This window comes from Pteropus alecto, unplaced genomic scaffold, assembly GCF_000325575.1.
Source record: "Pteropus alecto unplaced genomic scaffold, ASM32557v1 scaffold49, whole genome shotgun sequence".
Classification (NCBI taxonomy): domain Eukaryota; kingdom Metazoa; phylum Chordata; class Mammalia; order Chiroptera; family Pteropodidae; genus Pteropus; species Pteropus alecto.
The window spans coordinates 2479385-2491476 of NW_006443131.1; the positions used below are offsets into that span (position 1 = coordinate 2479385).

General features: G+C 49.1%; 1 protein-coding gene across 4 annotated transcripts in view; it reads left to right on the plus strand.

The window, feature by feature from the left end:
• Positions 1–11075, plus strand: part of TPM3 (tropomyosin 3) — a 14105-nt gene extending 3030 nt beyond the window's left edge. Inside the window, exons 5-8 of one of the 4 annotated variants that reach the window (XM_025040932.1) lie at positions 554–616; positions 803–872; positions 1831–1909; positions 2662–2857. In XM_025040932.1, coding sequence (XP_024896700.1) covers positions 554–616; positions 803–872; positions 1831–1909; positions 2662–2665 — 216 coding nt within the window. In that variant the 3' untranslated portion in view covers positions 2666–2857. Of the gene's footprint in view, positions 1–553; positions 617–802; positions 873–1830; positions 1914–2661; positions 2858–9705 lie in introns of those variants that run through there. The other 3 variants (XM_025040931.1, XM_025040933.1, XM_015598337.2) reach the window with 3 other exon arrangements.
• Positions 11076–12092: the final 1017 nt, after the last annotated feature.

Below are 12092 nucleotides of genomic sequence, written 5' to 3' on the forward strand. Positions count from 1 at the left end.
ACCCACTACCCTCTGTCTTGGTTCTGGGTTTAAGGGTCAATGCTATGCACTTGGATTGCTTCAGTGAAAGTAACTTCGTGGTCTCAGGTGCCCGCGGTCAAGTTCTCCTTAGGCTGATAGGGCTGTGCTGAACGGCCGTGACCGTGGTACTTACAGGTGTCCCAGCAAAAGGACGGTGGCAGCAGATAGTAGCAGAGCGAGACCTACTGAGTAATCTAGACACATGACTGGACTTTATCGTCATGTGGGACAGTTTTAGCCATGTGGCTTTGGGGTGTCACTATAGCTACTCATTAAGCTGGAGGAACGAAAACTACCTTTGGGTCGACGTGAATACAAAGCCCAGGTCCATTCTCGAAAAGAGGGTGTCGTGGCTCTGAGCACAGCGGTTTGTGGGTTCTAAGGACTCACTGTCCAGAAACGGCCTTGCTTTTTCTCGGAGACCGTGGGCACATTGGATGCGAGAGGCTGTGCAGTCAGAGTAGGTGTGAGGGCGGGGTGCGTCTGTGTCCGTCATTTCTCCCCTGAAATTTTTATTCTGCGTCTCTTACAGTACTCTCAGAAAGAAGACAAATACGAGGAGGAGATAAAGATCCTCACCGATAAACTCAAGGAGGTGAGCGAGGGGACTTATAGGCAATGGACCCCGACGCTTGCAGGTGCATGAGGCATTCGTGCGGACTTAGACGCCCTGGCTGGGGTTCTGATGGGTGTAGAAGCAGAAGGTAGAAGTGGGCGAGGCTCTCCTCTCGTTCGTCTCGTCCCTCATCCCTGATTCTGGCCGCTTTCGTGTTCCCTCCAGGCAGAGACCCGCGCGGAGTTCGCGGAGAGATCGGTAGCCAAGCTGGAAAAGACGATCGACGACTTGGAAGGTATGCAGCCTTGGGGAGGGATTCACATGCAGAAGCAGAGAGAGACCGGGCCCGGCGACCGTTAACCTCTTTCCCCGGGCTCCAGATGGAGTCGGCAGTGGCTTGGCGTGCACGCCGTGCCCTGTCCCATGTCACAAGTAGCTGGGGTGGGTCAAACCCTAGAACTGGGGTTTTACACTCAGTCTTTTTCCTTCAGTGAGACGCTAGCTGACATTCTGGAATTCGCTCTTTTCCGTGGAGGAGACTGGCAATGGCTGCATCTGCCTCCAGTCTAATGGTCTTAAATCCTTAGTCTGTGGGGTGAAATGGTAGTCACACTTTGAGAAGGCAGCAAGAACGTGTGTCACCCCGTGGCTACTTTTGGCAATCCCGTTCACCCCGCACGTTGAGGGGGACCGCTCCAAGGGGCGCAGCTGTGGAATCACCACGTCCCTGAGCCGACCTGTGCCAAGGGCTTTCTGAATACTTCCTGTCCCCACCATTGGGCACCTGTGTCCACTCTGAGAGCTCTGACGTGCTCTGGCCGTGACTCTGGGCAGCGGGGTGTCTTGGGGAGAGTCTGGGGAGGCCACCTGCGGAGCAGAGGGGCCCAGAATACTGGTCACGCTTGGCAGCTGGCGAAGTAGTTGAGTGTTGATGTGTGCTGGTCCATTTTCTGGTTTCGTTAAGTTAGGCGTTGCCACTGCTAGAAATCGAGTTAACTGGGCAGCAGCAGGGCCTCTGGCTCTGGCGGTAGGAATTCCCTGTGGTGACTCTGCCCGGGTTCTCAACTCTTGCCGCGATCCATTAGCGGTGTCACGAAGTCCGGTGGGTCCCGGGGGACAGTGGATCTGAAAACGGCCGTGGGTCTAGCACCACGCCGCTCTCTCCCCGATTTCTAATGATACCCTCTCTTCAGCGCTCTGATACCTTTCACTCTGTCCCCTCGTTCCTCCCTGTGGTTCCTGTGCCTGTCCAGATGAGCTCTATGCCCAGAAACTGAAGTACAAGGCCATTAGCGAGGAGCTGGACCACGCCCTCAATGACATGACCTCTATGTAATTATGTGTGACAGCAGGCGGGGCTGGGACCTTGGCTTGCGGGTGGCTGGGGGTGTAGACCGCTTAGTGTGCTTTGGTTTTATCCTCTGGACACTAGAATGTCCACCCTCATCTTTAAAACATTGGTGCTGGTTACTCACTGGCAGAAGCTGGGGAAGCATCTACTTTGGGGTCAGTGGTACAACCCTGACCTACCTGCGGTTTTGATTCACAGTCCCTTCATCACAGCACGGTGCGTTTTCTGTTTGTTTCTCAAATAGTCTCCCCAGCAGGGAGACTGCCAAAGGTAGAATCGTGTCTTCGTGCAGCCGAGGGCCAGTGACTTGGCTCTCACACTGCGGAGCAAAACTCAGACCTCCTGGGTGTATTTGCTTTGTGCCCCGATGTTAAAGTTCCGGGGAGAGTCTCACCCACGATTGGAAATATCACATGCACCCGAGAATTGAACTTGATTCCCAGATCTCGGTCCCAGAGCGAGCCAGTAGTAAAAAGCACCAAGAAGAGTTGTCGGGGACCCTCCCCCGTTTGCTGTGCATCCCCGGTCTTGAAGCTGACCTGCGCCTCATGTCTTTCCCACTAACCCCGGAGAGAAGCCAGCGACTCCGGCTGTAACACCTGGCTCTTTTTTTTTTTTTTTTTTATCATCCCTGCCACCACCTCTTCCTTTTCCCCGTCTTCCGTTCTCCCCAATTGCTGCGTAGATGGATGCTAGTCTTTCTCACCGAGAGTCTCCTTACTTTTCCATACAGATAACTTACCACCGTTTCTGCTCTGTTCTGGATCTGCCCCCTTTCCTCGGGGGACCCAAGGCCCCACTGTCACCCTGGATTCCATTCGGGTCAGCCCGGCTGGTCCCCAAGGCATTAGGATGGGCGGGGGGGCCACAAAGCAACTTATGTATTCTCTTCCGCCCCCACCCCAAATTAAAATGTTAAGCCGCTGGAAGCCTCGTGCCACCCTGCATCCGTGTCATTGACAAAGCTGCTGCTGTCCCTGAGAAGGAGCCTTGGGGGTGTGATGTAGGCTCTCCCTGCTCTGACTGGTATAATCAAAGCCACTTTTGTGTGTGTCTATTTTTTCTTGGCATTTAAACTCCACTGACGTGAGTCTGTCAGAGTGGGGGACTGGTAGGTTCCCTAGAATAGGAGCCCTCGTCTTCCTCCTCGGCCGAATGAGGTCATCTAAGTCCCTTACTTCCGGTTCTTAAATCACCCCACCTGGGGAGTTGTCCAGCCTCTCTTCAGGTTCTCCGATAAGTGAGGTTGAGAGACCAGCGAAGTGCCTGCTGGCACACATCCTGTACCCTCTCGCCGGAGGTTCAAATGCTGCGTGAGAACATCCGCTGGGTTCAGGTGCATTGTCAGCGAACCTGACTAATTATATCACCCCGAGTCACCAAAACAGACGTAGTGGATAGAATTTTTAACAGTTACATGTTTTCTTTTTGAACCCTTCCTTACCTGTTTGAGGCTTACTGCCATTTGTCTCCTCGTGTGTACACGTGGACTATAAAGTGATAAATGATCATCGGGAAAACAAAAGCAGCCAAGCATGCCTATTTCAAATAACGTGCACAAGTAACGTGGTAATGATTTGTTACATGCATTAATATGTTAAATTTCTGCTAGTAAAATTGTCCCTGGTTTAGATTATGGAATCACGTAATCAGCATCACGGAAACGCCTATTCCAGGTGACACAGCAGAGCTGGTTCAGTCTGGACGCTGCAGCTGTCAGTCGTGGCTCTTTAAGTGCTCGAGTGTTATTCACATAGTGCTCCAGTTATTCAGCAGAGTACATACCGAAAATTCGCTTTTCTTCTAGATAGACATACAGCCTGGGTAGAGAGGTTTTCCCTAATCTAAAACTCTAGGCCTCACTCGAATTCAGGATTTTTTCCCATCCATACCATTTCTCCCTGCCACACAGCCTCTGAAATTAAAGTCCAGATTTATTTATTCATCTGACGCTTAACTGATATCTTCTAGGCACAGGGCATTAAGGTGGGAACAGAACGATCACTCCGGTTGCTCAGAACCTCGTCACAGAGAGATCATACATGTATATGTATAACAATGACGTGGGACAAGTGCCACAAATAAAGTGGTGTGGGAGTTTCGAGGGGACCTTGATTCCAGGGAGGTGATTAGGAAAGACTCACGGAAGGAGGCACGTGACAGATACTTAATAAACACGCCACAACTCGCCTCTTCACTTTCACTGGGTTCCAGAGGATTGGATTTTTGACAAGCAGTTTGGTTGAGGTGCAGTAGATATTGGGCAGCAAAGAAGCGAAAGAATAATGGCGTAGATGGGGATGGGAAGGACACAGTAGCTGTCAAGGAAGGACACAGTAGCTGAAAGCAGGCTGGGGAGTTCAGTTTTATTTTGTAGGCGATGGGGATGTCGCTGGAGGTTTGGACCAGGGTCGTGTTGGGGGGTGCGGAGCAGCGACGAGGAGAGTCAAGTTGCCGGCTGAGTTAAGACCATCGGGAAGGGAGGGCAGGTTATGAGAGTGATCCATTAAGATGATGGTTCCCAAATTTCAGTCACTCACATGCCACTTGGTGGCTTTTGCCATATGCACATGCTGCCTCCGTATTTGTTCAGATCGACTCGTTTTCAAATGTGTTTTATTCTTAGTCTACGAATTCTAATTTGAAATCAGTTAGATGTGCACTAGTGTTTTTCTCTAGTGCACATTAAAATACAGCAAATAAATTTTTCTTAAGGTTCACAAATGTATACTGCTTGACATCTCACCTGCCGATGGCGATGATGATGCCACACTCTGGGCAGTGCTGAGTGAGGCGATTGCTGTTTTTCCAGGGCTGGTAATCTGAACCGGGGTCCTGGTGGTCGAGAGATGGCGCTGTAGGTGGGGTACTTCGAAGGGCTTGGCCGCTAAATGTGAGGAGGGAAAGTCCAGGCGGACTGGTCTGGAGCCTAGGAAAATGGTGGTATTGGCGGTGATGGGCGGTCACGTGGTCCTAGTTCGGAGAGACGGGCAAGGTAGACAAGAATAGAATTCTGAGAAACCGGCAGGTATCCAGGTGAAACAATCCTGGGGCTTGCGGGGGGCAATGATGCAAGAGATTTTGGAATCCATAGGGTGGCAGCGGGTTTTGGCCATGAAGGACATTAGAACCCCAAAGGACAATTGCAAACGTAAAAAGAATCGAGCAAAGGGGGAACTCTGTAGAGGAGGAAGCCAACTGGGACTGGTCGGAGGGGCAGAGGGAGGACGAGTAGCTTTGATATTCGTTGGAAGTTCAAGGCTCGATCATTTCCAGCGGTTCAACTCAGACGGGTGGAGAAGGAAGATAACTGGAGATGGGACATTGTCGTTGACATGTTGTTAGTTTGAGGGTACATTTTGAGCCTTAAGATCAAGGAGAGGAGCCGTGTTTCAAGGAACGAAAGAACAAAAGGCAAGAAGTGTAGCTTAGAGCCCTGTTGGCTTTTGAGAAGTCAGTGTGGCTAGTGTTATGAAGGGCTCAAATTCCAATTTTATTTACTTCTGGTTCCTATGAATTTTACAAGCCGCTTGTGGCTGGTGGCCGCTGCATTGGCTAGTACAGTCCTAGGTGTCTTGGTATTTGGGCAGAAGGAGTTGACTGACAGAGAGAAAGGCTCTTTGGAAAGGAAAGAGGAGAGAAGAGTGTGTTAAATAAACACTTCTGGTCGCTGCTGTCCTTGCCCACGGGTGTGGCTAGTGTGAGCCAGGGGAGAGACCAGCAAGCCGGGGGAGCTGAGTGCAGCTCGAAATAGCCCGTCCTGTTAAATTCACGCTTTCATTCAACGCTCGATACCCTTGAAGAAGCCATCTTGCGAGACTTGAGCCTGGACCAGCTAGGGGATCAGGGTCAAGCATTAGTGGTAATCTCCCAGCGAAGGGCTTGACCTCTCAACTTTTCCCATTCTTCATTTCTAAGAAAGAACCACAGACAGACGTATCTGTTTTTCAATTCCTCGTACCTTTGTTGGAGTGAGGAACAAAAAGGTTGGGCCCCGGGTACCTGGTGGGCGGAACCACCTGCCGTTGTGGCAGCCTTAGGCACCTGGTCTCTTCCCGCAGGCGGTCCTGGCTGAGTACTCCCTAGCCTTAACATTGGGGGAGGGGCGTGGGGGGAAAAAGAGCAAAATCTGTCTGTCTGCCTGCCTTCCTTTCTTCCTGGAACTTTGAGGCTTTAAAGCTCATGTAGTTCCCTTTACTTTGAGCCCCTTCCCCCTTTCCTATTCCGGAATGAAACTGACCTGATTCAGACCGATGACGCCTAAGGGACCGTTCCATGGGACTGTTCCCTCATTAATTAGGCGCGAGGCACAGCTAAAAGGGACATCACACCAAATGGATTCTTTGGATCGCCTCTTTTTGTTTTATTTGGTCGTTATCTGGACCGAGAACTTGAATGAGCTGGTATCTGATTTTGAGTTTTTAGTCACTAGAGATGGCAGAGTTAGACACTCTACCAAGTTCAAGATGTGAGAACAACCACATTTATCTTTCGGACTTCTTACGATTCTTAGGGAACTGTGCCTTCGGGGTTTAATCAGGCAATAAAATGCTCCCACTTCTCTGTCTCTTTATTCTTCCCTAACTGGAACAGAACCCTCATTGACCAGGCTGTTTTGAGGGCTGAGATCCTGATTACACCTCCTTTCCAAGACAGGGGGTTCGCACTAAGCAGCAGGACGTGGGTGCCACAGAGGGGCCAGGCCACGTGGGGAATCTATGTAATATGACACCACAGAGAGTGTAAGCAATGACAGTTCAACACAGACTCGATCCTCTGCTCGTCTTCAGGGTGCCCCAGTGAATGAGACAGGTCCCGTTCCAGGCCTTAGGGAGTTAATGGACAAGTATAGTGGTTTTCTAACGGGGGGCTTTTGTTACGTAGTCCAGGATAACTCTGGGGTGTACAGAACAATCCTACTTATTGCTGTCCCCGGCCTAATAAGTATCTGTAGGGCTCTCTAGATATTATGACAATTAAAACCCACCTCCACGTATTTCCAGATTCCCCTCTGTGGGGAGAGTGGGGAAAATATCATGAATTCAGAACCTCTGGTTTAATGGGCAGTGCAATTTTAAAAGGTCACTAACTTCCGCTTCTTAATACAGCTATTATAGTGCACATAAAGTGCCAAGTATTATTGGGACTGTACTGGTCCCAGCTTCCGGGTGGTATGAGAACACCTCAGCCAAGAAGCCCAGGTGCCTGAGCAAGGCCTACAGTCAGCCCGCAGATGCGATGGCTTTGAAGGCAGAAAAAGCATCTTTTTCATATTGAGGTCTTGAGACCATTTTGAAACAGACTGTAAAACATAGGGAGAAACTTGTTTGTGAGCTTCAGAGGCTGTTACTAGGAGTGGACCAGGAAGGAGCTCAGCTTTCCTGCCCCCGGATCTCTGTCACCTCTGCGCTAGTTGGATGGATTGGGGTTCTCCGTGTCCCTTCTTTGAAGTGTGCTTCGGGTGGGAATCACAGACAAAGCCAGGGACTTGAGCACTTAACTACTGGTGTCAGGAATGCTTGCTTCAGTGATAAGAAACAGGTTAAGAGTCGCTAAAATAAATAATGAGATTTATTTTTTTGCATAATAAAAAGTCTAGACTTGTGCAACTGTGGTCTGATACAGCCTGACTGTGATTTTTTTTCTCTAAAGGTTGAAATATGTAGCTCTAGTCATCACATCCATGTTCAAGGCAAGAAGGGAGGCTGAAATTGTCCCAGCAGACTCCCTCTAATCTCATTGGCCAGAACTGGATCACATGATTCCCCCTAGCTGCAAGGGAGGCTGGAAAAACAATAATCTAGTCTCAGTGGGCTTGTGCCAGTGATTCACCATCCCTGGGGCTGGGCACACTGTTGGCCCTGCAAGGTTGGCGTTCTTTTAGAAAAGAGGAAGTCGGGTTTTGATCGAATAGGTCACTATAATGTGTCCATCCCAACACCTGCAACAAGAAGCATTAGAAGCATTAGAAGGTGATTGAGCGGGTGTAGAGATATTTGTCTCAATCTACCATTCACAATGCTGTATTGAATGCTTTTACAGAAAAACGCTCAACTGTTCACTTTGCTTCCTTTCAAACCCTGATTATTATAACCGTATTTCTTAACGTGCCACCTGCATTCCTTCCTGTGCTCTGTTTCACTTGTCTCTCAGTTTTTCCGCCCAGGGAATGGATACTGTGACGGAGATGTCTTTTCTCCCTCAGAATGTCCTTCCAGCTTGTCAGTCTGATTTTTAAATTTTGTTCCTCTGTTGGTCTTTCCGCCAACTGACTGACTCTGACTGCCTGCTGAATCCTCCTGGCACCCGTTCTGCCTCACAGATGCATGTTACGTTTGCCCTCTAGCTGAAAGTCTCCAAATGCACGTCTGGTACCCTACTAACCTTCCCTTTTTCTCTTTCTCCTCCTCTGTTTTCTCCTCCCCTCCTGTGTTTCCTCCTCCCCGTTGCCGCTGCAGAGCGTCTCTACAGCCAGCTTGAGCGAAACCGGCTGCTTTCTAATGAGCTGAAGCTAACGCTGCATGATCTGTGTGACTGATGGCAGGGCTCCCCGGTGCCCACTAAACCGAGCTCATTGCTCACGCCACTGACCTGGACCCCAGCAAAGAGCTGATTGTCTTTTTGAAAGTTGCCGAGTCGCCCTGAGCAAATTGCTTTTTTAATCGGGGCAGTTAGAGTGCGGACTTCCTGAGAGCACTGTAAAGTGGGAGCAGTTCCCGCTGCATTTTCATCTTTTCTCAAGAGCTCGTGGGTGATAAAGGGAGGGGCCCGAGCGCGTAGTGAGCAAATCCAAGAGAGTTCGCATTGTCCACCCTTATTTGCTGCTCTCGCGCTTGTGCACTGACTACAGGATACGGTCCATTGCATGGCTGTTTTCCCACAATAAAAGGACCGATTTGACACGATGTTGGAACTGCTTCATCTGCAGACCCGGCGTGGGCCTTTCTGGGTGCAGAAAAGGGATGGGAAAGAAAAAAAAGACGTGGGATGCGAATAGGTCTGCGTGCCATCACCTTCTGTGGGTCGAAGCTTTGAGCATTGCCCCCGCCTCCCGTGCTTGCTGGGCGGATTAGATTCTCTCTGATGTTCTGCCGCTGCTTTTCTTCCTGACGTTTTTTTCTCACGCTTTTTCCTGGTTTTATGTTGAATTGTAAGAAACAGGCTAGCTGTAGACAATAACTGCAAAAATCTGTTTAGGCTTTGCTGACACGTATATGTGTGGTAGTATTCTTAGCTTTGTTTTCTTTAGAGATGCTTCGACTTTACGGTGGGGGTTCTTTTATTCTTTTCCTCTCTACTTTTTGGGGAAAGCCTGTCGCTCATGAGGGTCCCCCTGTACTCTTTTCAAGTTGAGATCCTAGTGTTTCTACTGGTAGGAAAAATAGACCTGTCCTTGTTCTCCGTGGTCAGACCCTCCTGAGTCATCTCAAGTAGTAGGTATTGTCTTCTGGGCCAAGCCTAGAAGAGTGGATGGCTGGCACTTAGGGCCTCCCCCTTCAGGGACTGAAAGCTGAAAGGCTTGGTTGGGTGTGAGCGGGAGAGAGCATGACTGACAAGGTCCCCAGCTCCCTCCCCCAGAAATACAGTAAAACCTGCAAATTCAGTAGGCAGGCCGGAGGCCCTGCAAACCCGGGTGATGCAATAGCTCACTTCTGTGGCTGAGAAGGCAGCTGCTTCGTTAGTCCGCAGCTTCCCTGCCGCAGGACCAGTTCTCAGAGCGGGTTGACCTTGAAATTTACTTCTGGTTTTTGTAATGTCTCTCCTTTACCCCCACTAGATAAACTGAAATGCACCAAAGAGGAACACCTCTGTACACAAAGGATGCTGGACCAGACTCTGCTTGACCTGAATGAGATGTAGAGCACCCCAGTCCCGCCCTGCCGCTGCTCCTCCCCCTGACCCCAACTCCGCCTGAGGCCAGCCTGCTCGAAGCTGACCTCTACACCGAGGGCTGATCTTTAACTGGAAGGCTGCTTTCTCCTTTTCCCGCCTCCCACCCCCACCCCTGTGTCTTTTTCGCCAAACTGTCTCTGCCTCTCCCCAGAGATTCCGGTAGGGCTGGAGGCCCCTTACCTGTGGGAGCAACATTTAAGGGAATGCGAGCACAATGCAAAATGTCTTTAAAAGCATGTCGTGATGTACACATTTTGTAATTACCTTTTTTGTTGTCAGTGTAGCAGCCATTTGTAAAACATTCCAAGTAATTCCACAGCTCCGAAGCAGCAGTTTAATCCCTTTCTCACTTTTAGAAGGTAATTTTTCACCCTGATGCACATTGTCCTCTCTCTGTAGAGCAGGGGAAGGTGTGGGCCTGCCTTACAGAGAGCCAAACAGAGCCCAGAGAAAGACTCCACTCTGGGGAGCCTCAATGCTTTGTACAGAGTACCAGCCAAACCAGAAAGGTGATGCCAGGAGTTAGCCAAAAAAAAAAAAAAAAAGCGGGGGAGCGGGGGTGCTGTTCAAGTTTTCAGCTTTAAGGTATCTTTGGGCAATTTTATTCTTTTTTTTTTTTCATCTGAAGTGACCAAATTAAAAAGGTGAGACCTCTGTCTGAGAACAGATCCTTGTCCCATCTCTACCCCATGCCTTCCCAACGGCTCAGAGAATGGATCATGTGCCCCTTATGTTGAGGTGACCAAATATTTGCTTTCCTGCCTCCTTGAAAGAAAGAAAAGAAAATTATGTTTTTGCCACTGATTTAGCCATATGAAACTCATCTCATCACCCTTTTCTGGGTCTGAAGCTGCTGTCTCTAGAAGTGCCATCTCATTGTGCTTTGTATCAGTTAGTGCTGGAGAAATCTTGAATAGCTTATGTACAAAACTTTTTAAATTTTATATTATTTTGAAACTTTGCTTTGGAGTTGGAGCACACCGGCTGCCCCACCTGGCCGAGAGAGCTCTTTGCAGGCTGTGGTCTGGCAGTGTGCTGATCTTTAAAAGTCCCTTTCCCTCCCCAGTACCCCCTTTTTGGCGAGGTTTCTGTGAGGTCTGTTAGGTGCGCATTCTGCAGCTTATTGGCTTAAAATGTCCTCTCCTTGGTGTGGTCCCTTTGGGGGCCGATTGGGAGAGAGAGAAACCAATAGTGCAACTGTTTTGATACTGGAAATTGAAGTGTCTTTTTAAAATAAAGAACCAGTTCCTCCAACTCTCAGACCTACTTGACTTATTTACTAATTCAAATGTGCTTTCTCCACAGGAACTGAGGTTCGGGTTACAAATCAGATCATCGTGGGTGGTAGCAACAGGATTTACTGTAGAGCTCACACTTTGGACTACAATTGGGTTCAAAACTCAGCTCTGAGATTTCTAGGTGTATGTTCTGATATAAATCATGTAGTTTCATCATCTGTAAAATAAAGACAATGTATTATCACATAAATGTAAAGATTAGAAATAATATTCATGTGCCAGGCCTTTTATAGGTTACTTAACACTAGCATCTTTGGGGTGAGCTATATGTTTTTCTTTACAACTGTATTAGTTCTTTCTTATAAGCCATGGATTTCTTAGGCTCTGTGCTCCTACACCCCAACAATATATGACACCGATCACATATTCTTATATGTGTGATTTTAGTAAACTGCCCTGAGAGAGACTTTGAGCTGATATTCTGTTGGATGGTTGGAGAAAAATTAACAAGACACGCTCTCAGTATTTGCTTAGAGACGGGCAGTGTGCGTGGATAGCTTTCAAAGCTGCTTTTGAGACGCCAATGCCTGGTATTTCCTGCACTCTGGCCATGAGGCTGGACGTGAATCTGACATCCTAGTAAAAATGACACGGCTCCATTGACAACGTCCAGCAGTTTATGCTCGAAACTGGAAAAGTTTCTCATTTATAGGCCGAATGGAAACGCCTGCAAAAAATTTTGGCGGGGTGGGGTCGGGTGCCAAACAACGAGGTAGCAGCGGAGAAATCAGACAAATTAAGATTGTTTTCTTTTGACGTCTCTGCTTGATTTTTGCTATTAAGATCTGCCATCCAGTATTTAAGCGGGCATCTGAGTTTGTGCCCAAGGTTTCCATAGCGTCGGCTTGCGGGAGCGCGTCGGAAAGAAATTCCCACAATTCCGAGCCGGGAGGCCCCGCCTCCTGCTGACGTTCCGCCCGTGGATTGGCTGGCGTTGGGCCGGGGGCGCGGCCGTGACCGAGCGGGAACCGGA